The sequence below is a fragment of the Lynx canadensis genome, chromosome A1, assembly GCF_007474595.2.
Source record: "Lynx canadensis isolate LIC74 chromosome A1, mLynCan4.pri.v2, whole genome shotgun sequence".
Classification (NCBI taxonomy): Eukaryota; Metazoa; Chordata; class Mammalia; order Carnivora; family Felidae; genus Lynx; species Lynx canadensis.
The window spans coordinates 14485335-14512229 of record NC_044303.2 but is presented as its reverse complement, the minus strand read 5'-3'; the positions used below and the strand labels follow the sequence as shown (position 1 = coordinate 14512229).

Here is a 26895-nt window from a genome sequence, read left to right as displayed (position 1 = left end):
ATGCATTACTTAATACAGTTGAGTCCATAAAAGATTAGTATGTATTTGACTGAACTGTCAAAAACGCAAAGAAAGCAGTGGAACAGTTAACTTAAATCTGGCGGGGTCAGATGGTCCAGAACAAAAATAAATTCCAAAAATTTCAGCTTCCCTGCACTGTCAATCTTAGGGACAAATGCTGCTTAGCAAGGTCCAATAAATGCTATTTGTTCTGGATAAGTGGCAGATATTGCCAATTGATATGAAGCCCATGGCTTTGTTTAGACATGGCTAAAAGAAACTGTACTTGTACTAATTGCCGATAGATATCATGGCCAGCTTTCCATTCAGTCAGTTCCAAAGGAAATGCAGTTCCACAGCATTTAATCTTTTGAACATATGACTTTTATTAAAGGACTGTTCAGAGGCAATATATATCATTTACTTTTTGAAACTAAAGTCCCTCAGAGATTGAAACAACACACCGTTTATAGACTTTGAGATCTCTTTCTATGCAGAGCGTAATTCCATTATACTAAAGGAGAAATTTAAAAAAAATTCTTAGCGACAAACCAGAAGTTTTCAGTTCACCAGTGGACTCAAACTGATGATTTATAGGCACTTAGGATTTACTTACGCACAGAATTCTTTTTAAAAAATTAGGCACTGAACTTTAAAATTATTCTGAGCAGGAGAGAGCTCGAGCAAAAGCCATGCATTTTTGTTCTTATGGTCAACCTTAAGTGTGCCATGAAGACATTGTGCTCTAGTTAAAATTTTGACACTTCTTCATTTGCACGCACTTGTTTTTCTTAGACATCGTAGAAAAAGATAGGATAAGTATTTCCTCTGCTTTCAGCATTTTAGAAATGCAAAACAATAATAGATCAAGTGTGAAGTTCAGTGTGAACTCAAAAGACTGGTTCTGAAAACCATGTGGTGGTTTATTTCTTCTTGGTCTTGCTTTCATCAGTCAAGTGGGGGAAAAAATCCACAATGTTTCTATACCATCCATAGGCTTTTAAGATGGTGTCTGGTCCACTCATCTGTACACATCCCGGGTATATCCTAAAATCATTGGAACCAACATTTATGTACTATATGTATTCCCTACATTAGCCAGCAGGGCTATTAGGTTGCATCCACTGCAAATCTATACTTTATTGGGCTTTTTTTTTTTTCCTTTCCCCATTTAAAAGCAATGAAGTCTAAATGCTAAATTTCTTGATGAAAATAGAAAATAATATTCTTGAAAAATAATCCCATGCATTTGAGCTATTGGACTACTAAATTTTTCCTGTGTGGCCATATATCTATACAGGTGTGTGGGTGTCTATGTAAATTTTCAGGGCTCTGTGTGTATATGGGTGTGCTTATATACATGTTTGTGTATGTTTATAGACCATAAATAGTGAAACATGGTGTTTGTGACACAGCCTTATACGTTACTGGCTCTTGTGGAACTGTATATGGATCTTGTAAAACCTAAATGCCACAAATTGTTAAACGTGACATAGTAGTTGGGGCATTTTTAAGTTCAAAAGCAGTATGCTGAACTAGTAAGGCAAAATGGTTCCTAATAGATGTAATGATTTATTTAACAAACAAACAAAAAATTGGAATCCAGATACACAAAAAATGTGGCATTGAAACAAATCCAAAGTTGTGTTAATTTTTAAATATAAGCACACATCAGTGTTTGTTTCGTTATGTCTTGATATTCAGTTATTAAAATGAGTAAATACTGTCACTGATGTTTTCTCTAGTGTATGCATTGATGACATGTATTGATTGTCAATCAATATTCACTAAGAATGAAACATTGATTTATAGAGTTGTGAGTAGTTGAGTGTTAATATTGAAACATAAATATAAAATAATCCAAACTGTGTTTGAGTTGAAGTAGGTTGGTAACAAAGCCAGATAACCTGTAAGGCAATTTTGTATGTTCTTTCAAAACACTATTCTGAACTGTTGACGTATTTTCAGTAGTAACCTTCCTATACTTGCTATGTGTGTGTATATATCTGTATAAATATATACACACTTGAAAATGTTAATCAAATGGATTTACTATATATGCATACATTTCCCATTTATACATATTTGCATTAGTTTTGCTAGCATCTCTAATTGTGCATGTGAGTGAGAACTGTATTTGTTTGAGATAGCCCACAAGAGTGTAGTGTAAAAATTAGAAATATATTGAATTCAATATACCGATTGCCTGATGCAGTTTGTTATACTGTCAGCTGAAAAATATTTGTAATTTTGTGCCTGTAACGCATGTGGAAAAGATAGGAAATCTGAGGCCCTAGCTGTAATTTTCAAGAGTGCATGATATATAGTGTCTTTAAAATGTGGTTCATTTTAGTAAGGATGATGGATAAATGGTGCATGTAATACATGGGTGTTTGTATTATATATGGCCACAAAAAGGTTTTGAAGCCAGGATAGTAGGCATCTGAAAGGTCACAGGCAAAGAAGTATGAAAGCTAATTTTCCTGTGGTGTGTATTTTTTATGTTATATTCATCAACAAACAAGGAATTGACTTATTTGTCCTAAGGACTTTTTACTTCAAAATACACTATGAATGTTGTACATTTGGATGAAATTTTTACAAAGAGGGTGACCTAGTTTCTGTATACAGTTTGAGTGGCTTGGATGTATATTCTCTTAAAAAGAGCATTTGGTGTCAAAATGTTTTAAAAATCCATCAGCTGAGGCCATCGTAGAGTTTTATAGTGCTAAATGATGAGATGTTTCATTGAACTACCCAGTTTTCAAAGTTCCATCACCTTGTGTTGTGGTTTCATTGTAAAGTGTTATAGCTTGTATTCCGCACTGGACCATGTTATTCCCCTCAAAGTTAACTTTGTGACACTTACCACCTTAGAATAACTATGTAATAAACAGGAAAAACCACCTACGTTGTTCAGTGAGTTTCTTTCAGAAAACTTATAAGTAGACACTGAAATGGAAATGACTTTGAGGGGTAATCTTTACCTTTGTAATTGTGTGTATGGCATTCTTGTGATGTAATTAGCACCAGCAAAGTGATACTTGAGATACTGCAGAATGGCATCCCATGACATCTAAAGTATAAAATATTGGCAATAACAAACAACAAAATGAGAAGACTATGTGATGAAGAATTCGGGTTCAGATGGTTATATTAAAATCATTAATATACTTTTCTCTCAGGGTTGTCTTAAGGGTGAATTTGTCAGACCAATGGCCGACTGATTGAAAAAAGAATTGGCTTGCATTTTCTTAGACATACTAACTGTCTCCTGGGTTTGAATGCATTTTTTGCAAGGTCATTGAATTGTAGGGTGGGGGAAATGATCATGTAGATATATGTACATGGGTGTGTAAACAAGTTTTTTTAAATCACTGAATAAATAAATATATAAAATAAGTAAATATATGATAAAATAGTGATGATAATAAAATGCTTGCTTACCCAGCATCAGTCTAGAATAAAAATCCATACTTTATTTAATGCATAATGTGGGGTAAGGGAGAATAGAAAACTCTACTGGCTTAGTTAGAAAAATATTTTACAGTAAAATTATTATGGAAGTCCAAAATTCTAGTTTTAAATCTAACATTTTTAGTAGGTTCTTTTTAGCCTTAAAATTGTAGTTTACTTTAGTTGGTTCTCTTTATTTGTTCCATGATAACCTGAATGTAACCAGTGCCCAAAGCAATAATGGTACAACTGGAAGAAATGTTTACAAATTTATAAATTCCAAATTGTATTTATGCTTTCTTAATATAGCAGAGTTTAAAATAAAGTATAGTAGGTGCCTGGAAGAGTAGTGAGCTCCCTTCATCACAGACTAGGAATCTCATTTGGGGAGTAAATCATGGGGGGAATTATTTTATTGAGAGGTGATAAACCAGATGACTTTCTGGTCCCCTTTCCAAACTATGATTTCATGAAGAATAACTCCTCAGAGGAGACATTGTGTCCCCCTCCCCCAAAACAACAGTCTCTTCAAGACAAATGGTTCAGATTTTAAATTGATACATCTTGGCCTGACTCTTGAGGCAAGAGAGCTGCCTGATCAAACAAAATTGCAGCTAAATACATTTATTTTTGAATGTTTGGCTCACATGGGTGGCTTCAGTATCATAGATTTAATCCCAGTATTCCCATTTTCATTTTTTGTTCCTCTGAGTAAACCAATTTCATGAATAATGGGTCTTCAGTCTTTTAAAAACTGTGACCGAATCTTTATGATAACATTTTACATTTTTCAATACTGATTCTTGTTACACACACGATTACTTGTCATAAACTGTATTTAGGCTAACATGTTATGAAGAATGCAGACAGAGGAATTTGAAAAAAAGGAATTCCCTTTCTCTTGTTTCACATAATAACACCTTACTAGTTATTATGGATCGATGTCACCTACTTGTTCTATACGCACTCGGAGAGCAAATGAATGTATGGTTTGTCTATACTCATATAGAATCCTTGGGTTTTAAGCTTTCTACACTAAGAGTATGATTTAATTTTTTTTTTTTTTATTAAAGGAGGTCATCTTTACAGATTCTGTAGACTTCAAGTCAAGATCACCAAGACAGTAGTTTGAGTTTGGTAACTATTTATTGGTTGCATTTTCTTTATAAAGTTGATCCACTTGATTTTCAAATTCTTTTTTTTTTTTTACAGTTTTTCAAATCAATATTAACAAAGTAATAATTGTATGCCAAGACAGAATGTGGAGTGGAAGTAATACAATTATCCAATCAAAGCTAAAGTTATCTGGTGAGATTTTTCTACCTTGAATAGATCAGTTGCATCAATTGGATATTTTTGAAAACTTTATTCAGTGTAGTCCTCAGGTGAGTGACACCATTAATACAAATGGCAGGGGTAACTAGTACCATTATATTTAAAATGAAATGTTTTTAACTACATAGTCATCAGATACATCTTGGTAAAATGTGGTTAGAGCTGTTATGTCAGCTTTCTCACTTCAAAAAGTGTGATATGTTCTCCATCTGTTATATGATCCCAAGCTGAAAAGCTACACTTCGGATGTGTTCTTACTTAGGGCAGTCCTTTTATGAAGGTGTGCCATAAAAGCATCCAGGTGCCAGCAACCTGCCCACCTGGTTTCCATTAAATCAGCTTGGAGGTGATAACATTTCAAATGTCACAATGTCTCTTAGAGCAGCTAATTGCATTAAATTCTAAAATAACTGTATGTTCTGTACTGTGCACCCAGATGTCTTAGAACTAGCAAACTAAAGCAAACATAAAATCTTACCATTATATATACTATAAAATGGTTTATCTGTCCAGAAAAGCCAAATAACTAAACTGATTTCACTTGTAAGCATGCAAAAATATAAGTGGGCTTTTCGGCTTCTGTCGGTCACAAATAAAGCTGGTTAATCTCATTGGGTTAATTCTAAAGAGCAAAAATTTACACATTTTCCCTTTACTATTTTCAAAATCCTTCAATCAGACTTATGGGCAGTAATCAAAATGTTCCAACACTGTCTAAATTAGTATATTTAGGATTAGTAACTAGCATACACAAAGAGCCATCTCTTGCTAGTTGAATCACTTCAACTAGGAGAGAGGACAAAAAACATTAGGTGACAAAGCCAGAATCCAAAAAATAACAGTCTGCAAGCATATCTATGTAATAAATATAACATTTAACATGAATAAATAGGAAGTCTTACACTTGATCCAAAACACCAACCTCTCAAATACAGACTAGGGAGATCTGACATATCTGTGAGCTCAGTGTCAGGCTAAAAAGCTATGGTGCTATCAATAAGCCGATGTGATCTTACCGTGCATTAATATTCTGTTCACAAGGAAGAAAGCTCTATCCTCTGCTCTGGGCTGGTCAGGTACATCTAGAATATTACATTTGTTTTAACACTAGCATTAACAAGAGTTATTGAGAACTGGAGTGTATCCATAGGAAGGTAAAGAGGTTATGGAGCTCTGTCACATGATGAACAATAAAAAAAAAAAAAAAAACAACTCTGGGAATATCCAAATTGAAGGGGTGCAGTAACTATTTCCAACTTCCGGAAGCACTGTCATATGAAAAATGGATTAGACCTGTAATGGGTAGCTCCAGAGGTGAGAGCTAAGACCAATAAAGGAAAATGTAGAAGGACATCATTTCAACATACGGAAGAACTTTCTTGGCCTCATATGAACAATTAAGGGGCTACCTCAAGAAATAATGTGTTCACTGGCGGAGGTGTTTGGACAGAGGCCATTTTACCACATGGCTGGGATTTTTATAGTGGGAATTTGGTCTTTGAATAGAAGTAGGGTGGAATAGATAATATTTAAGGCTTACTCCAATCCCTGAAATTCTTTTAATCTATGAATAATCATTGTCTTAGAAAAGGGTATAATGTTAACTATCTTACTTCTTTGGGAAAAAGAAGTGATAACCCAATTAAAAATCGAATACTCTGAATCTTTTACTCTGAGCATAAAATAAAATGAGAACATTCCTCTTGGAGTTCTACTTGTAATTAAGTAAATTTTTCTCTTAAAAAATGCTGTTACCCTCAGCATGAAATTTGAAATTACCTTGGGTACATTTTCAAACCTGAAGTTGAAGATAAGCAATTCTAAAAGTAAGCAAACTTGTGTTAATTCTACCTTTTTTTTTTTTTTTTTCCAAACCAGAGCCTAAAATCCTTGAGGGGTTTTTGTCCATAAGGCAGAGAAAACACAGCTGGCGTTGTGGCAAGCATTCAGGGCATCAGACGTTTGGCTGAACTGTTAAAAATGCAATTAGTTAGTTGATAAGGCATTTAAGTGAATAATATCCAGCAAGTTTATAGCACATTACAGTTTAAAAGATGTTTTCATATACTTTGGGTCAGAGTTCTTTTTTGTTTTTTTAATGTTGATTTATTATTTTTGAGACAGAGTGTGAGGAGGGGAGGGGCAGAGAAAGAGGGAAACAGAATCCGAAGCAGGTTCCAGGCTCTAAGCTGCCAGCACAGATCCTGACATGGGGCTGGAACTCATGGACCTCGAGATCTGAGCCGAAGTCGGACGCTTAACCGACTGAGCCAGCCAGGTGCCCCTGGGTCAGCGTTCTGTTTTGAGTATCTGATATTATTAAAAGAACAAGCTTTTGGAATTGAGTGCATAACTGTGGACATCTTTGCTAGGAAACATGCTACTAGTCTATTAATTCGAGTGCTTGATGAAAGAATGTGTCTTTGTATTCTAAAATTTAAAACACCATATGACAAGACAGCACCTGCCACCCCAAACCGCAATGTGTCTACATTATTAAACACCACTTGTGATGCTGCTGGAAGAAATTCAAGGATCAGAAAGCCCAGAAGAGAAGGTCTACATTTTAGACATTTACTTACTGCTTTTCTGCTTGGAACAACATTATGTCTACAGCAAAAGCAATGACACAAGGGATAAAAGACCTCACTTTGTGGAAAACACACACCTTCCTCTCAAATGTGGTAATGTTAATGTTTATTTTCTCCAGACATCGACATCGTAAATCTGCCTTGTTTAAGCCTTGTATTCCAATATTACAAATACAAGGTTTTCACACACAGACTTCAGTAAAAGTCAGCAGAGCGTGACTTAGAAGCTCATACATTTACAGTACCTTCGACAGAGTTGATTATGACTACATAGTATCATCTCAAGAGAAAACTGTTTCAATGTCATGATTTGAATCCCTCTTTCTAGCCTGATATAGGATAAATGTGTTCTGCTGGTCACAAAGGGAGGCTAGATGAGATGGAAAAGACCCCACTCAAGTCACCAGACTGATTGATTGATGGGGGAATTCTCATGATATAGGAAAATAAAGGGCACACCACACAAACTATGTGGCCTTCGGGGGTATTCTGGAGTAACCACACAACTTCTAGGATGCCCTATACAGAAGCAGATGTATCCTTTCCGCGAATTTAACTTTTACCCCAATGTCAGCTGTCAGCTTTGATGAACTTGTCCAATGGAGCATATTTATCTTAGCCAAACCTGGGAGAACAGGCAGTGGACTCAAATGGCCCTGCAGTGATTTAAGTAACATTTCCCGAATGATATTAGTCTTTTTGGTGAAAACTATAACCTTTGCTTTTACATGAAGGTACTGTTGGGGGTAAAGGAATTACATAAAACTTTCTCCTCCCTCCCACTTTGTGTCCTGTTAAGGCTGGATGCAATGGGGAGGAGGTTGAAGGGAAACAGGTAAGCAGAAGAAAAATAGGTCAACTTTGCTTCTCGCCACCTCTTCATTATTAATTCAACTACAGATGCTCTTTCCCTTCTCTCTGCTCCACAGACAGCCGGCACCATGAGCCAATGCCGCCCCCTCACCGCCTCCTGCTCCCATCAGGCCAACCAAGTGGATAAACCCAGGGAAACAGAAGGAAGATCTTTTAGGACAAGCTGTGTTCACTGTTTAGAAATAGCATTGAAATGTGCAGATTGTTTTCTCAAGGAATAGATGCAGAGATGGGAAGGTTCATTGTTAAAGTACTGCCCTGTAGCTAATCATAGTACTAAATATTTGGTATTGTTTCACCCTCTGAGCTTTGTAATAGAGCTGTTACCCTGTCTGCTCTCATTGGTCTTGGGTCAAAATACACCAAAAATACAAGGGAATCACCAGGCTTAGGCTTTTATTCCTGTCTTTGCCTCAGACTTATTTTGTAACAGTTAACATATCGATAACCGGCTTAGTACTTGTGTCTTTATTGCAAAGTGGAATTAACAAACCCACTCTATAACCTTTCTCCAACGATGTGGTAAGCCTCAATATTTTTTTTTGGAAAATTCCATAAAATAAACTGAAGAGGATTTTTTTTCCTATGGTGAGAATAGAAAACTCATTGGATGAGATCAGAGTGGCACCATATTTGAGGCCTGTTTGCAGATAGACTGTGGAAAAGTGAGGTGAGATGCTTAAAATCTGACAAACCTAAACAGTAAGCTGTGGGATGCTCATTTTGAGAAAAAGGAATAGAAAGTCAAGGAACATCCAAATTTAGAGTGATTATCCTGACACAGTTAAACCATCCATTACTGGTTAATAGGGTGGGAAAGAGAAGCAATCCAATTGAATAAAAACCTCCCTTTTCGAGTGTTCAGAGCAAATCCTCCCTGGTGACGGGTGCAGTTACTTCCCGAGATTCTGGGCTGGGCATAGCATCTGGAGACTGGCACCCTGACCCAGTGTTTTCATTCTCTGTGTCTGTTCCCTTTTGCAGAGCTCTCAACATGGAGGTTCCTCTACTTCCCTTGCATCCACCAAAGTCTGCAGCTCAATGGACGAGAATGATGGACCTGGAGAAGGTGGTGAGCTTGGGAACTTGGTATCTGAGGAGAAGGCTTCCCTTGTACAGGGGGCAGAGGATGGGTTGGCTAAATTTACTTCAGAAAACCGTAACTTTGGGAGCATTGTGAAATAGAAGCTTAACACAGCTCCTGGGGGCCAGAGGAAGGGGATAGGATTGCATATAGTTTCTCCCAGGGATCATATCTACTCTATGGGAACAGGAAAAGGGAATTAGCCCGATTTGGAGATATTTCACATCCTCTGAGGGTATAAGTATTCTAAGAAGGCCAGCTATTGCCTACTTTGAAAATAAAAGGAAGTAATGGCTGCCTTTGTTTTCCCCAATTCTGATCACTTGCAGTATATTAAAGTATACTTATTCTCTTGATTGACTGGTTTGGCCCCACAGATGTACTTAAGTGAACTCAATGTGTGAAAACATGGCCTTACAAAAAGAATTACTTGATAGCAGTTGCAAAAAATATTCTTTGTACCTTAAGCTAGTACATTTTATTTTATTTATTTTTTTTTTTTTAATTTTTTTTTCAACGTTTTTATTTATTTTTGGGACAGAGAGAGACAGAGCATGAACGGGGGAGGGGCAGAGAGAGAGGGAGACACAGAATCGGAAACAGGCTCCAGGCTCTGAGCCGTCAACCCACAGCCTGACAGGGGGCTCGAACTCATGGACCGCGAGATCGTGACCTGGCTGAAGTCGGACGCTCAACCGACTGCGCCACCCAGGCGCCCCAAGCTAGTACATTTTAGAATTTCTCTTTGATGTGGTCAAATGACCTGGATTCCAGAATTGACCTTTTCACTGACTCGTTGAATTGTTTTGGATAAGCCTCTTCAGCTTTTTTTCACCTTGGTTCCCCTTCTATAAAATTGTGTAAGACTGTACTATATGCCTCTTTCCTTGCTGGGGGTCATTATCAGGCTCAAATCAATTATGAGAAAGTATTTAGAAGAGTAGAAAACTGATATGATCAAGTCACTGTTAAAGAATCGGCATCCCTCATTTGTTTGAAATGATATTATTTAGTTTTCTAGAGAAAGTACCTTTGGGGGGAAGCACTTTGATTATGTCAAATGAGATAAGTGATTTGCACATGAATTCTTTCCTGACTACCATGCGGTATCAGATTTTTTTTTTTTTTTTTTTGCATTTCCAGAACTATGAAATTCAACCATCTCAAAGTGCCTTTTGTTTTACTGTGTTGTATCTACCTAATGAAATGAACTGGTCCTTGGCTAAGACTTCAGCAAAGACTTCTTAGCCAAAAGCCTAAAAGATACATTTTTATCAATAGGAAAAAAAAAATCCCAAGCCGTGTGCTCCAGATGGGTGCCTCAGTGATGCATCCACTGGAAGGACGGATGAAGTGCCTCCTTCCGTTTCCCATCTGGAGTCAGACTTGCTTCTGACAGCCAAGCATGGCTATTTTTATTATCCATGTAGTAAAGAGCCTTAAGACCGTGTCATCTGAGAGATGTTTTATAAATTCGGGTGCTTTGCAGTGGATTTGAAACTTCTCCAGCCATCTCCTTTAATTCCCATGGAGTAGACAAAAATCCCCAGGCTAAGTCTTTCAAACAGAGGCAAAATTATTGGCTTCTTTGGGTGTGAGATGGTGGGGATTAGGGAAGGGGTGTTAATTGGCTTCAGCTCTCACTTTATTCTGGAGACCACTGTGATAGCTTCCGGTGGGCAAAGACTAAAATGTCACCTATAAAGAGGTAAAGAGGCTGCACAAATAAATGCTAGGGGTAAAAATAGCAGCAGCAAATGTCCTACTTTGTACAACCCTTTCCAGAAATTCCATCCACCCTAGAATCCAGAGTGGTACAGATGGAGCATGATCACAGAACCAGAATAAGGGTCCTAACACACATGTGTGATAATTGTGAGTTTCCATTTGTTGTTCCCCAATGATGAGGACTAACGGAGAATACAAAAATCACCCAGAAAGTCGAGGCACCGCCTGAGGTTTTAATTTTATTGCGAGAAGAAATGTTTAGTCTCAGTTTATGATTAAAGGTCAGAATAGGAGCACATTTAGAAAACACACTAGGCCTTCCATCACATTTTGTATTCGGTTTGCCTGAGGGAGAGCTAGGATTTATACCTTTAAAGCATGTAAATTTTAGAGCCCAGCAATAAAAGGCTTTTTACACCCCTAAGATGGTAAAGGTTATCCAATATATTTATGTGACCTAAGTGTGGCTTATTTAGTTTTATGGCCTCAGATATTTAAAGCATTATTAGGCATTTGTAAAATGTTTCAAAATGCATTTTAAGGGGGAAAATGTGTTGTGTTAGTGGCACTAACATAATTGAAACTACAAAACTGTTCTGTTCACAGACATAATAAATATTGCAATTTTAACTCAACATCTGCTATGCAGGTTGCTGGTGAGAACATTTGTCTAAAATCTGGTCATTGATACTGGGGAGGGCTGACACTCCGGGCTTAGTTCATAAGGAATTTTACGGAGATCTCCACTTCAGGATGTAGTAAAGCTAAGTGTCCAAACAGCAGGCATGCTTCATGCTTCTACCCTGTCAAGCAGCCCGGCGCCCCCTATAAACTCCATTTTCCTACTGAGCCATCCCTAGGAATGTCATTTCTCTGTAGACAGGGGGTGTTCCGTAAACACTATTGATCACATTGGCATGAAACCCACAGAGCCAGACTTCCTCCTCAGAATCCCCACTGTCCCTCTTCCATCGGTGGGAATGGACCCCATACGTTCTACGTTTCCTTTTAGTTTATCATTCGTCTTAGTAAAACACTGTTGAGTATGGAGTGTCAGCAGCAGGGCTTGCCTCACTGTACGGAAAGTGACATATTGATTCTGAATCAGTTCCAGTCTATCCGATGATACTTCTAAATGTCTCTCTGCTACAACATCTGTGTTCCCTTTTCTACCGATAAAAATGTACTAATGATTCTTTCAGAAGTGTTGGAGGAAGGCTTCCAGATTCCAGCCACAATAACAGAACGATATAAAGTCGGAAGAACAATAGGGGATGGAAATTTTGCTGTTGTCAAGGAATGTGTAGAAAGGTGAGAAGGATCTCATTTGCATCGAACTTTAAAGGAGACATTTGGCATTATGTTTTCCAAGATTGTGTCTTTATTTGCAGTCTGTGGCACATATGGAACAGGTTAATGTCTCAACTCCAGATGTAACAAAAAAAAAATTTAAAGAAAGAAAAGTCCATCTAACAACAGATTTGAAAAATGTAGTGATTTCTGGGACAATCTATAAATTAAGGACTTTGATTTTTCCTTTTTAATGTACTCAGCAAAACTTTGCCAGATCTTTCAGGTGAGTCCTTTTATTTTGGTAAAAAAAAAAAAAAAAAAAAAAAAAACATATTGAGCAGTTTTTTCTGCACTTTCTGGAGCCATTTTGTAGAGGTCAGAACGTTTTTGTATACAGTGAATTCTAACATGATATATCATCAAATTAAATATAATAACCTTGCTTTAAAACGCATCTGTACTGATGCCAACAAAAATAGTGTTTAGTGCATTAAAATATCTTAAAATGAAAGACATCGGTACTCTTGTGGGCCAAAGGCGAGGGGTTTGGAGTAAAAGGTTTATGCCTGAGACTTTGGTACCTAATCAAGGACAGTGGCTGGTGGCTCCTAGATGAAGTGACAACTAATAAAGTCACAACCCAGATTAAAGTGGCCTCAAACTCTAAGCCGGGTGTTCGAATTGGAATTCCTTTCTTGAGCAGATTCTTGCTTTACAGGGGCCTGGTGAGCCAGAAGCATCTTCTCAGAGCTGGTGAGCAGAGTTTTGAAAAGTCAGGGGGAACCTGCCTCGTTCCTTGAGGGGGGTGGGTGTACCCCACTGGCTTCCTGGGGACCGGCCCGGGGTGTGTGCGCTTCCTTTGCCACTTTTCTCTGCCCTGAGTGAGGCTGGGCCTCTGCGGGTCAGCGCTGTGTGAGATAACGCTCCTTCCCTCTGCCCTACCACTCAGGGAGGATGCCTCGGACTAGGAGCGTTAGCCTGGCAAGATCCCCAGCTTGTTCTTCTCCAGGGGCTCTGATTTAGAAGCACAGTTTCATGCTACTTTAGAGCTGGAGGTCTGCACAGGGCCTCGGACACCACAGGGGTCCTTAGTTTGGCCAGCGTCCACCGATTTGCTCCCCAGATTTTGCAAAGGAAACTTTGCTTCCTTTGCGGCTGTTAGGGAGACGCTTCCCTGACTAAGGTGACAGAGCCCTCGTCAAGATACCCTTGTGCACCAAATCTCAAACTTTGCTCCACCCCAGCATACCAGGTGGGCTAGGGTATTCCCAGTGCTAGCAAACTGCTGTAGCAGCCACTGTTTGTAAGAGGGGCGTGAGGAATCGGCAGTATGGAAAACCCCTTGGTAGTTACTGCTAGGCCAACTTTTCCCCTGTCTTCCCCTCATCACCCTACTGCCACCACGCAGTGTGACCATTTATTGCATCACCACCAAATATAGAAAATTCTCCATTGCTTTCCTAGGCTTCACACCTTCACAAACAGGAACAACCACTGTTTGCTGAGCACACACTATGTACACACACTAAGCCCTTATCATATTTCATGTAATTGCCATGATAGTCCATAATATTGGTATTGTCTCCATTTATAGCATACAAAGAACACCTAGAGAAGTGAAATGCCCAAAATCGCTCAACGAGGAAGTACTTAGTAAGGCATGGGTCCGAGCCCAGCTCCAGAACCCACACTTTGACCGCTCTGCTGCCTCCAAGAGTCCATCATGAGAATGCAGCTTATCTGATCTAAAGTCACACATGCCCTATCTGTTCCTGTAGAAAGAAGTCCAAAATTAAATCAAGGAAGCCATTCTTAAGGCAATGGATGGAAGTGTGGGTGTGTTTAAATACGTTTATATTTCATTTATACCTTTACTGATAGTCAATTCAACTATTTTTTAACGTTTTTTCCACCGTAGCAGAAATTCCCATTTTTAGCAGATTGCCCTTCGTATGTGGGGTATCTGCCAGAGTTCATCATCTGTTGAGTCTGGTGTGGCAGCCATGTGCTGTGTCTTCTAGCTAGCACAGGGAGCATGATGGCGTCTTAGTCCAACATTACTGGTCTTCCCACAGAAGGAATTTATCAGGGTTCCATCCAGAATTAATTTCTTTCTCTCTAGTTTGGCTTGTGTTCATTTTGCATGAGTTCACATCTTGGGTCTCTTCGTACAAACCTTCAGAGTCTAAACACCAGATCGCTCCAAAAAGTGTTAATATTCTGCTCCTGCTGAATGAGGACATATGGCATGTGCCCTCTCTCCCTGGAGGCATCACGAAACATTCTTTTAATATTTTCCAGAGGTCCAAGAAAATAAAAGCAAGCTAAGAACGTTGTGAATGGCACACATTGCTTGCGGGTACATTCTGCCATATTTTGAAGGATGCATGAGTACTAACAAGAGCAAATATGTCCCTCCTCTGTTAATAATATGCTGTCACAGGGAAGGTTTTCCTATAACAATGGATACAATAACAGTGTTCTGTAGGCTTTTTGTTCCATGGTCGCGAGCCAGCATATCCTTTGGTAGTAACTGCCAGGCCCGCCTAGATTTTTTTCTCCTCCCCAGCAACAGTTTCTCCAGTGGCCTCGGGAGACCCTAGGACGTGCTAAAGGAAGTTGGTGAACTGAGACGTGTTCTATTCTGAAGCTGTTTCATAGAGCACTCGAGGCCCCAAAGAAAACTCAGAAAGCTGAAAAGCACTATAGAGAAGTCAGAGCATGAGTAGTGGGCTCTCAATGAGGTGGCCTTCATCTTTGGCTTTCCTGGCTCTTCATGCACTAATCACCATACAAGCCGAGGGTACATGTGGTGCAGTTATGACCAGTGACAGTGTCTCAGATAGGTTTTGGCCCTCCTGTCTACCTGCACTGCTTGCATTTTCAGCAATATAGGCATCAGAATCGTATTAAGATTCGAGCTGCCCATGATTCCCTCTCTCCCTACTTCCCCTATAAACCTGAGGAAGTATACAATGAAACCATTGGCTTCAGCAGTGAGTGTAGGTGGGCTCGAACCCATCTGAACATTCTGAGGCTTCAGTGTCACAAATAATGGGTTGCATCTACCTAGAAAGTCTTCAGAATTCTCAAGAACCTCAAAACCTTGTAACTGTAGTTTGAAGGTATTTCCTTCTGAAGTGCAATTTGGAGGATGAGTCAGAATGGAGAAGCTTAGCTATTTTTCAGCTAGCTGGCAGTGTGCTTCCTTCTTTTCTTCCCAAGGATGCTTGGCACCCAATAGCCATTGGGGCTCGCGCTCAAATTCAAAATAAAACTCTACTCCAGAGATGTGAGACTGGGCTCTCCACAGTTACCCCATTAGGAGGAGGCTGAGATGGGCTTTATTATGATTATGAGGTAAACAAAGGGTGCTGTTTATGAACCCCTCTTTGTTGGGGGGTCCTAAATGCCACCACGCTCTGGAATCTCTGCACCTCACCCAACATGCTTGGAGCCCCCGCTAACTCAGGCCTACAGTGGACACATCTGGGTCTATAGAGAGAGATGAGACCCTGGTCCCTCTGCTTGAGAACATGACCCATGATCAAAGGACAGCCATGAAATTCATCAAATGCTATGGTGGGAATGCCTGGGAAGCTGTTTTTCCTTTTCCACGTAATCTTTTTTAGTACCCTGAAAACCTAGCAAATCCCCCATAAGAGCCACAACAAAAAGCACATTAGTCCAAGACACCCAATCACTAAGCATTCTGCTGCCTTGGGGAGAGTGGGGGGGAGCAGGCTGGCCTTGGGTTGACAGTCACCAAGTCTAAACAGGACAGCTTTCTCCAAACCATTGTTTTTTAGCACGAATATTAAAAATTAGACTTAGTTCAAGTTTGTAAAATTTGGAAATTTCTCTCTTAGTAGTTCAGTTTCTCACCTTAGGTCAAACCTAACAGGAAGAGACCTTACAAATTCGGTTCCTGTATACGAGGAAGCAAACAAAATCTGTCTAGCTGCTGCTGCTGCTGCCTTTGCTGTGACATTCAAGGGCTCCATGATTCTGTGCAAGGTCAAGAATGTAATTTCAGAAACAAGCAAATGGCTGACAGTTTCACCAGCAATCCCTGTGTCTAGTGTCCTCGCTATAACAAACTGTAGACTCCTGTCCTTGGGGACAGGGACCAAGTTATACTCACCTCTGTAACTACCAAAGAACCATGCGTGTGTTTTTTTTTTTTTAATTTTTAATGGTTATTTATTTTTGAGAGAGAGGGAGACACAGAATCTGAAGCAGGCTCCAGGCACCGAACTGTCAGCACAGAGCCTGATGCAGGGCTCGAACGCATCAACCGTGAGATCATGACCTGAGCCGAAGTCGGACGCCCAACCGACTGAGCCACCCAGGCACCCCCCCCCAAAAACCATGCCTGTAACCGCTTGCTGCGTAATTACAGGGGCACAGGGGTCCTCTGTGTTAGGGTATGCAGGAAGACAAATACTTGATTTAAGGTTTTATTTCTTGCCAAGTGTTTTCATTTACCAACTTAAAGCAAGCAGTTAAATTTTTATTCTTATGGTATACATTTAGTACTAACACCTGTTTTCAGGCTAATTTTCCAGACTCGGCTGCTTTCCTATAAACATATACTTCCAATAATTAAGGATTTTACTATGACTTTATAGTTCCGTCCTCAAGGAATCAAGAAAGAAAACTTGCGGTATTAATTTCGGTGGGTAAATCTAACCGAGTGTTGAGTCGTATTATGTAAGGTTCTGGGTACTGAACTCATAAAGTCCCTTTTCCTTCTAAGCCCTGGGGCCACAGCAACCCAGGCTTGCTCGCATTTTCCTTTCAGCCCTAGGCTCAGTACATAACTTGATTTGCTTGGTGTCTTGGGAGCCAATACACCCACTTGCTCCTTGGAGATTCTGTTCCTTGTCCCGCTGTAGAGAAGATTCAGCCTTCCTGGTCCTACACCAGCCCTTTGCTTTGCATCCTGAAATCTTACTCCTTGCAGGGAAACAGAGGATCAAATGGCAAACACAGGGAATGAAAAAACTAAAAAGGCCCCCTCTCTTCTCACCAACACTGTCCTGTCATCCACCCCTTTATGGAGGCACAGAATGAAATGTGACCTCCATTCCAGCTCGCTGGCCCTCCCTGGGACTACTGGCTTTTATCACAGCAGTCAGCCTGATAGTCCAGATTTCTCTGTCATCGAATGAAACGTTTTAAACCAGATAGGAAATTGCTCATGGATTCAAAGCTCAGATTTGTTTTACTATAGTTTTTTTAGTGATTCGTGAAAAGCAGAATCTAGAAGCACTTCAGCTTTTAGTTTTCCTCTAGATTGAGGGTTTTCACATTTGCGAACAGACCCTTCGGAAGCCTCTAAAGAAGAGGCTACTTAAAGGGACCCGGTGATCCCTTCATAATGTGAGGAGTCCCCTTGAATATGTGTAATTTCACTTTCCTATTTATCCAGGCAGGGACCTGGAAGTATCCTGGGAGAAGCAGTTTTAGCAGACGACACCATCCATGTCACGCCCCTGAGACACCCTGCTAATATGTGGCCTCTTTCATTTATCGGCAGGTCACTCTAGCTCTAAGCACATAAGTAGGAAATCCTCATTTGATTCTCTATCCTGAAGGTTCTAAAGCCCTATTTTAAACTTTTGTTTTTAATCAGCCCCACTCCCACTGTATTTCATTTGGATCCCTAAAGTTGGCTGTTATCTCTAGGGAAGGAGCTAAGCTGTCTCAGTTTCCCACCAGAAATGAAATGGCAATGCTTGTAAAATAGTGGTTTCTTATGCTTATTAAGTATACGTCGTGTCCTTGGACAATAGAGCGGTCGGTCGTTTTTTGGCACTACAGCATCTTAGAAATGCTAACACCACTTAGGAAGCTATTTAAAGGTAGCTGGGTGACTAAACCCTCCCTCCCACACCCATCATGGTGGGGAGGGCAGTGTTGGCTGGGCTGTGTGTGAAGCAGAGTCCTCAAGACCTCAAGAGTCCTGATTTTGATGCTGCCTTGTGGCTTTGGGAGATGAACTAACTGTCGCCTCTGTCTTATTTCTGTGATATGACACCACCACAGAAGGCCCAAGAAGTCACAAGAAGCTCAGATAATGGGCATATCCCTTTCTGTACACCTTGAACACATCATCCATGCTTTCTCCAACAGAACTCGTAGACTTGCACACTGAACCAGAGTCTAAAGAGTGTGAGCTGTGTACTGAGAGGTTTCAGTAAGACTGTGAGAGCCATTCAGAAAACGGTCACGGCCACACTTCATGGAGACAGAACCTCAAGAGAGATTGGGTAGAAGGGCAGAAACTCACGTCTGCTTTATGTCCTGACCACACACTTCAGAGGGCAGGGCAGGGCTGGGCAACCCGGCAGGAAGAGTTACGCTTGGCAATAGCAATAATGGTGGGAACATTATTACAATATGGTAACATTAACAGCTCAAGATGTTTCTATGCTATCATGCTGGTTGTCTGCACACTTGGTCAGCCCCTTAAGATATACATATTTCTTTGAAAAAAGGAAAAAAAGAGGTGTTTTCTTTTTATAAAGTATTTACATCTATTTGATGCAAGATCTATGGGGTAAGAAATTAATCCTTACCAAAATGACTCAATAGATTTGAGATTCAATTTATTTTTTACAAATATTTTCTCTTTGCAGGTCAACTGCTAGGGAATATGCTCTGAAAATTATCAAGAAAAGCAAATGTCGAGGCAAAGTATGTATACGGTTTATTATTGTGAAAATACATTGTTGTGGGGGGTAGAAACACAAAGATTAGTTCCCAAATATAAGTTCACCCTAGGGGTTTCATTTGGGTGGAATAGAATGTTATGTATTTATTGGAATATAACTTTATAGATATTCTTGGGATAAAAGTTAATTGGAATGGCTGTATGTTATTTCTGTCGCTTATCATTGTTTGTTTACTTGCTTTATTTACCGTTGTGTTTTAAGTTTCATTCCATCCTTCTATATGCAGTTAGAGTTATCCTGATAGGTTCTAAAATTACGAGCATCATCTGAGGACCTTTAACAGCTTGTGGTGATTGTAGGCTATCCGAATATCAGGATCTAAGATATATTCATTATATTTTACCAAAATGTATCTCCTTTGATCCTCAAATAGTATAGCTTTACTCATGTGAGTTAGCTCTTCATATGTTTTGACGTGTATATTGATTAAGGTAACTTTTCCCTCGAACAGGAGCACATGATCCAGAATGAGGTGTCTATTTTAAGAAGAGTGAAGCATCCCAATATTGTTCTTCTGATCGAAGAGATGGATGTGCCAACAGAACTGTATCTTGTCATGGAACTAGTAAAGGTGTGTATCTTAGAAAAAGAATAAACTTACACGAGGCACCATGCTTTTCTATATAATAGATAGCGCTCTCTCCTTTATTCCCTTCCATCAGTGTTTAGTCTCTCATTTCTATGCATTGGCATAATGGTGAAGAGTATTAATACTAGAATTTTACTGCAAGAGTTCAAGTCTCAGCCTTGCCTTACAACAGCTTTCTGACCTTGGGTATACCTCTCTGTACCTCAGTTTCCTCATATGTAAAATGAGAAGAATAATAGCACCTACCAGGAGTGTTATGGTGAAAACAAGAGGGATGGCTTCTGTCATGCACTTGCTAACACACAGAAAGTGTTAGATACCATTACGATCATTGTTGTTATCATTTTAGTGGAAATCGTTCACATTTTCATGAACGGCATGCAAATGTCCCAACCATTCTTATATTTAAGAAAGGCTTTAAACTTTTAGTCACCAACCTAACAGAGAAACAGCACAGTCTTAACAATCATGCGAATATTCTGCTGCCTTTCAGTAAATGTTACAACCTTGTCCTGTCACATAAGATTACATTTGTGTTTTATTAATCACAGAATATGGAAATGGCCATATGTTAATAACGGCTGAATCTACGTGAAAGGTGACCCATCTCTTGCCTCTACTTCCATATTTAACATTTTCAGTAACTAAACGTTTTTATAAATTTAATGTTTAGTTTGCATGGAGTGATAGTTTTCACTTTTCTATTTTGTTGCTCTAACTGAAGGTGTGACCGATTTCTACTTCACTTGTAAAATGTCGTAAACCGGTCACACCACCCTCTGCATCAACTGTGCACATCCATCAGTGAGAGCCTTGGGCTCCAGGAACCCTGTTTGGAATCCCACACCCCAGCTGGTGGCAGGAATCAATACTGTGGAAGGTGGTGTTTCCTTGGGTAAAGATTTAAGACAAAGACAGCATGTGATAAACTAATCTGTTACTATATAGAAAAAATACTCATTCGAAGAGCCTTTAAACTTCTATTATTCAGAGTTGCTTTACTTTAGAACCGTTGGCTTTTTTTTTCTTAGTGGCTATTTATCTCTACAGGTGAAGCCTCCTTTTTCCTTCCTCATGTTAGGATTTGTTCCTTCAGAGAGGTGGGACTTATTTGTTTATAGTGATATAGGTTATTGTCACATTTGAAGCTAAGGGAGATAAAAAATGGTAAACTGTTCTTTCAACAAAAAAAGGCTGATTTCAGTTATTCAGAAGATTTTCATATTGGTGCTTTATTGCCAAATAAAGTTTGGTAATTACCAATATTATAAAATATACTTTATCTAGCACCAAAGGTAATATTTTTACAGTGACTTTAATTAAAAAGAAAAAAAATTTTTTTTACATTTATTCATTTTTGAGAAACAGAGAGAGACAGTGCACAAGTGGGGGAGGGGCAGAGAGAGAGGGAGCCGCAGAATCCGAAGCAGGCTCCAGGCTCTGAGCTGTCAGCACAGAGCCCGACGCGGGGCTCGAACTCACAAACCACGAGATCATGACCTGAGCCAAAGTCGGACGCTCAACCGACTGAGCCACCCAGGCGCCCCATGACTTTAATTTTTAGAGCAATAAATTTAAACCATTCTTCTTGCCCTTGTGTGTGCTGTTAAACATTGATTATCCCCCATTTACTGGCTGATTTTTGCAGAGTTAAGGCCAACTTAAACTTGAAGCTGAGAAATGAAAGAGGCAAAGGCTTAAGAGCTCGGAATACGTTTTGTGGGAGAGCCTAGTGTGATTGTCACTCATTTGCTTGGTCAGGCGACAATAGCTAAGTACCACTGGGAGGTCCTCACTTCACTTAACAGCCTTTTGCGAAGTTCCTCTGGGGCACCAAGCTAGCCTAACAAGGCCAGAGAGTGTCTGCGTAGTCTAGCATCGGGACTTCTCAATTGTACCACCAGATCATACCCTTAAGTTTAGGCTGACCCCGAATTGCTGTGAGACCAGGTCTGGAAGCGTCCCAGGAAGTGAAGGCTAACCCCAGGCTTGACTTGAAAGGCTTCCACAACATTTCCCCCCTGAGAAATCTAGCTAAGGCTATGCCTCTCAAACCCTAAATGTCCGGTGGTATGCCAGAGTGCCTGCAGCTATAGGATAGACAAGGCTTATATTCTGGAAAACAGTAAAGTAACAGTTATTATGAGTGAAATTCCAAAATTAATAAGAATAGGCCTTTAGACTTCTGCCTACAGATGTGTGCACATGGGAACTGTGTATGTGTTCCGAGGAAGGCAGGCCTTGTCGGGGAGGTGACCCTGCAGCCAGGCCCTCATTGATCAGCAGGAGTTAGAAAGACAAAGAGACTAGAAGCGACGTTCCAGGGGGGAGCCTAGGTGGCTCAGTCTCTTAAATATCCGACTCTTGATTTCAGCTCAGGTCATGATCCCAGGGTTGTGGGATGGAGCCCAAGTCGGGCTTTGAGCTGGGTGTGGAGGCTGCCTAAAATTCTTTCTCTCTGCCTCTCGCTGCCCCTCCGGCATGCATTCTCTCTCTTCCTTTAAAAAAAAAAAAAAAAAAAAAAAAGGGGCGCCTGGGTGGCGCAGTCGGTTAAGCGTCCGACTTCAGCCAGGTCACGATCTCACGGTCCGGGAGTTTGAGCCCCACGTCAGGCTCTGGGCTGATGGTTCGGAGCCTGGAGCCTGTTTCTGATTCTGTGTCTCCCTCTCTCTCTGCCCCTCCCCCGTTCATGCTCTGTCTCTCTCTGTCCCAAAAATAAATAAACGTTGAAAAAAAAAATTAAAAAAAAAAAAGGGGGACACTCTAGGAAGGGGGCTCTAAGGACAGGTCTGGAATGCAGGGTGATCTGGGCATGTTTTAATGATCTGGGAAGAATATCCTGGCTGGAGCATAAAGGTGACTGATGGGTCCAGCTAGTGGCAGGAGATGGGATGAAACAGGTTGGCATGAAGCAGGGCAACTGAGCATGGAGAACCATGGGGGAAAGGAATGCTGACTTCCTGAAGGGAGAAGAAAATGCCACCATTGCACGTGGGAAGGCAACAGTCATTTCGCCGGATGTTTTGTATGAACGTCCTGGCAAGAGGGCACGTTGTGAGGCCACATGACAGCCCCCAGGGACAGTGCAACAAAAACCTTCACCCGGGAGATGCAGTGGATGGCCCGGGAGGCTGTGCATGCGGCACGACTTATGGGAAGAACTGGCTGACTGCTTTGTTGAGGATGCAGAAGAAGGGGGGATACAGGATGCCCGGAGCCTACCTGGATAACTAGGACACCCGTGGAGTCGTTGTGGGGTTGCCGTACTCAGCCACGCACACATCCGGCTGCATCGGGGTGCTGTTCATGCAGACCGCAGTGGAAATCCCACCTCCTGGAGAGGCATGGAGACAACCTGTAAACCCACATCTGGCAGCCTCGCCTTTGAGAGAAACAGAAGGCCGAGAGAAAGTGTTCATGTTGACACAAATGTATATGTTTAGTTTGGGAACTGAACGGACCGTGAGAGAAGCCCCCTGAGTTAAGGCTGTACAGGGGAGCAGAGGCCACGCCAGAGGGTGACATTCGAAAATTGTCAGCCTGCACGGGCTGTGTTTTATTTTTGCTATTTAAAAACAACAATGCAATCCCTTACCACCTGAGGCAACAGATGAACACAGTTGGCTCCTGTGCTCGGCCGTTTGGTGCACTGTGTGCAAGAATGATGCAAACGTTGTTAGTAAATCAGACCCAAATTTCTGAAAGGGCTTCAAATAAATAGAACTAAAATTGGAGCCTACAATCATCCTGTGTCTCCAAATAACAAGTTAGCAAGGAACAAGGGAAACAAAAGTTCCGATGAATAATGGTCCTAGAAAACTTTCCTTGAAATTTTTCCATCCCCCTCCCTCCTCCTCTCTTTCTCTCTCATCTTTAAAATGACAGTTTCTGGTCCTTTCCTCTGCTCCTTACAAAGAAGCACGTTATTGAAAAAGAAAACAGTACACCCACTCCAAGAGAGCTAAATCTAGAGATTGAAGGGAATTGAATGTGTGTGTGTGTGTGTGTGTGTGTGTGTGTGTGTGTGTGTGAATTTCACAAGCCAGCAGACCATTTTGTTAAGGGTGTGGTCTGCACTATTACCTGTTTCTCATTTGAGGAGGTTTAGGATTATGACTTTGAACTTCTGTTGGCCGTTGGTACAAGGCACGTAGCACGTGCCACCGGGGCACCCAGGTGTGTGTCACAAGGCTGCTGCCCTGGAGACCTGGCTCCCCCTCTCCACCGGGGCTGGGGCTGTGGTAACGACTTCGTGTTGGATGGCAGGGAGTCCTTGCCCTGCTTCTTTGAGCCCTGGAAGAGATGCCGCTGGCTTTCCCAGTGGGGAGAGAAATCACCATGGAGTCCATGAGCCTTTGAGAGGCAAGTGGCAGGGAAAGCCCTGGGAGCCCAAAGACTCTGCAAGTATCATTCATGTCCCTGATAGCGTGTCAGTTTCCTCTCCAGGCGGCCCGATCGGACCATCTGTTAATGTGGGCTCCACCTGCCGTTCTCTTCTCAGGGAGGAGACCTCTTTGATGCCATTACTTCCACCAACAAATACACTGAGCGAGACGCCAGTGGGATGCTGTACAACCTGGCCAGCGCCATCAAATACCTGCACAGCCTGAACATTGTCCACCGGGACATCAAGCCAGAGAACCTCCTGGTAAGAGGGATTCTAACCTCAGGGGTCTTGAGTTCCAAGCGCTCATGAGTGAATATCAATCTTTCTTTTTTCCTTTCCTAATTTCTTCCTTTTTTAGAAGGAAGAAACTACCTTAAGGGCTAGTTTCCAGCTGGACTTCAGTAACTAGCTAGAAACTAGCCTTTTAAGTTTATCTATAAGGATTAATGTACCATTAGGAGTACTTGACTAATCAATAGCAAATAAAAACCTGAGACAGGGTTGGGGGAATACAACTCGGAACCTCTAGGGCTGTGGTTAATACCCTGGGCTAAGCCAAGATAATCGTGAGCATTTACATGCCTATTATTTATCCACGGCATTTTGATGTTAAAAGTTTTGGGGCGCCTGGGTGGCGCAGTCGGTTAAGCGTCCGACTTCAGCCAGGTCACGATCTCGCGGTCCGTGAGTTTGAGCCCCGCGTCGGGCTCTGGGCTGATGGCTCGGAGCCTGGAGCCTGTTTCCGATTCTGTGTCTCCCTCTCTCTCTGCCCCTCCCCCGTTCATGCTCTGTCTCTCTCTGTCCCAAAATAAATAAACGTTGAAAAAAAAATTAAAAAAAAAAAAAAAAGTTTTTACTTGGGGAAAGAAAAAAGGAAGCCCTTGGTCTCCCAAATTTATATTTCAATAATATGAGCTAAAAGTTAAGACAATAAATCATGAGTTTTAAAGTCACCAGCCCTTCAGCATAAAAATAATCATAACGGGGACTGATTTTTAAAATCACAGACGTCCTGACCCTCCTTTATGACCATTTGTTTTCCTTTTACATGAACTCAGCATCTTTGGGGGAAACGCCGAGAATTCTTTATGCAAGCAAGTGAGGTTCCTTTCCTAGTCCAGTTGTTAAGGGGACAGTTTTGGAAAGAATTGAGGAGACAGAGACTGGGCATCAAGGAGCTGTCACTGGTGAATATGGGAGTAACATAAACTTTACTGGCTCTCCAGGCTGGAGTTTTAATGAAATCTATTCATTTTCTACTCCCCCCCCCCCCCCCCGCCAAGATACTAGTTCTTTTACTTTCATTATCTGGGCCCAAGAGTCATGTATTATATATTACTGTTAGTTTGTTCATCTCTTCAGAAATCTGGGAATTGCGGATTCTCTTTATAAAGCAGTGTTTCTCCGAGGGTGGTCCAAAGACTCCCTGCATCTGAACTACTCCCAGATGCCTGTTAAAAATGCAAATTTCTGAGCCTCCCTGTAGCCCTAGCAAATCAGAATCTGGTGACTGGTGACAGGGTACAGATCTTCATTGAAACAAGCTCCCCGCTCCCTCCCCACCTCCTCCACCCTCCGCCCCATGACCCGAATGAGCATTCAAGTCTAGCAGCAGATGAGCCACCCAACTCCCACCGCACAAAAAAGGCTGGGGACATCTGCTGTAATGGAGACCCACCCGTGTGCTTGCCCTGCGCTTTTCACTCATTCTCTCATTTAATCCTCTCAACAGCCATGTGGGTTAGTTCTGTTACTGTCCCATTTCACTGGTAAGGAAACTAAGTCCCTAGAAGTTCAAAGACCTGCCCAGAGCCATTTATAACTCACATGTGGAGGAACTAAGATCTCCACCTAACTCTGTCCTACTCCAAAGCCTAAGCTTTTAACCACTAGACCCCGTGAAGCTGTGAATTAGGGATATTTATTGTGTGCTTGCTCTGTGCCAGGGGACAGAGAGACAGGCCTTCATCGAGGTGACATTCAAGTAGGCTAAATCGGCATTCAAGAAATAAATATGCAAGCAGTTAGTTAATTGCAATTATGTTTGTAAGCTTGTAGCTACTGGCTAAGGAAGGCAGCTGAGGTCAATCGACGGAGTTCTGACTTAATTGCACCTCAAATTCCACATCTCCGCAGTAGCCTGAACATTCTCTTCTGCATAGTTGCCTCCGTAAACTGCAGCAATTTTCTCTTGTCTGCATTCATTATTCCTGTGTCCTGAATTATGTAGGATGGTCTCGTGGGAACAGACTCACAACTGAGCCTTTGTTTCAAAACTTCTCTAAACCCTGAAAATTCCGTGATTGAAAATTAAAGTTTCGTTTCCCTTCCCCCCTCAGCAGTTTGCTTTTGTGTGACATCGTTCACTTGCTTCTCACCAGAGCATTATCTATTTCTGTAAATGCCATAAGTGATTACTTAGCAGCGTTCTTTCTCTAAACTTACAATTTGCAGGACACTGTGAAAGTACTGTGCTCATTCTAGTGTTCTACTTTCTAAATTACTCAAAAAGAAAAAAAGTTCACTGCTTTTTTCCTTTCTTTTCCAATGTAAGAATATGAAATACACACATGCCATTGGAGTCATTTGCAGTCTAGATTTAATATAGAAGCAGAAGTAATTCTGCTTCTCTAGTAGAGGAATTTCTTACTCTCAGAGAGTAGTAAAGTTTGGTGAGTTTTGCAGGGATAAATCTATTTATAGTATAAAATAGGTAGAAGAATAAAATAAGCTTAACAAAATTAGGATGACATCACTAACTGAACTTGGGACTTCTGTTAATGTCACATTCTGTTGACCTTTTTGTGGAAATAAGAGAG

General features: G+C 40.9%; 1 protein-coding gene across 4 annotated transcripts in view; it reads left to right on the top strand.

The window, feature by feature from the left end:
- Positions 1-26895, top strand: part of DCLK1 (doublecortin like kinase 1) — a 348175-nt gene that overhangs the window by 271790 nt on the left and 49490 nt on the right. For 2 of the 4 annotated variants that reach the window (XM_032593819.1, XM_032593840.1), the window contains exons 7-11: positions 9240-9324; positions 12270-12378; positions 19005-19062; positions 19552-19671; positions 24191-24337. In XM_032593819.1, coding sequence (XP_032449710.1) covers positions 9240-9324; positions 12270-12378; positions 19005-19062; positions 19552-19671; positions 24191-24337 — 519 coding nt within the window. Of the gene's footprint in view, positions 1-9239; positions 9328-12269; positions 12379-19004; positions 19063-19551; positions 19672-24190; positions 24338-26895 lie in introns of all 4 variants that reach the window. The other 2 variants (XM_030309040.1, XM_032593833.1) reach the window with 1 other exon arrangement.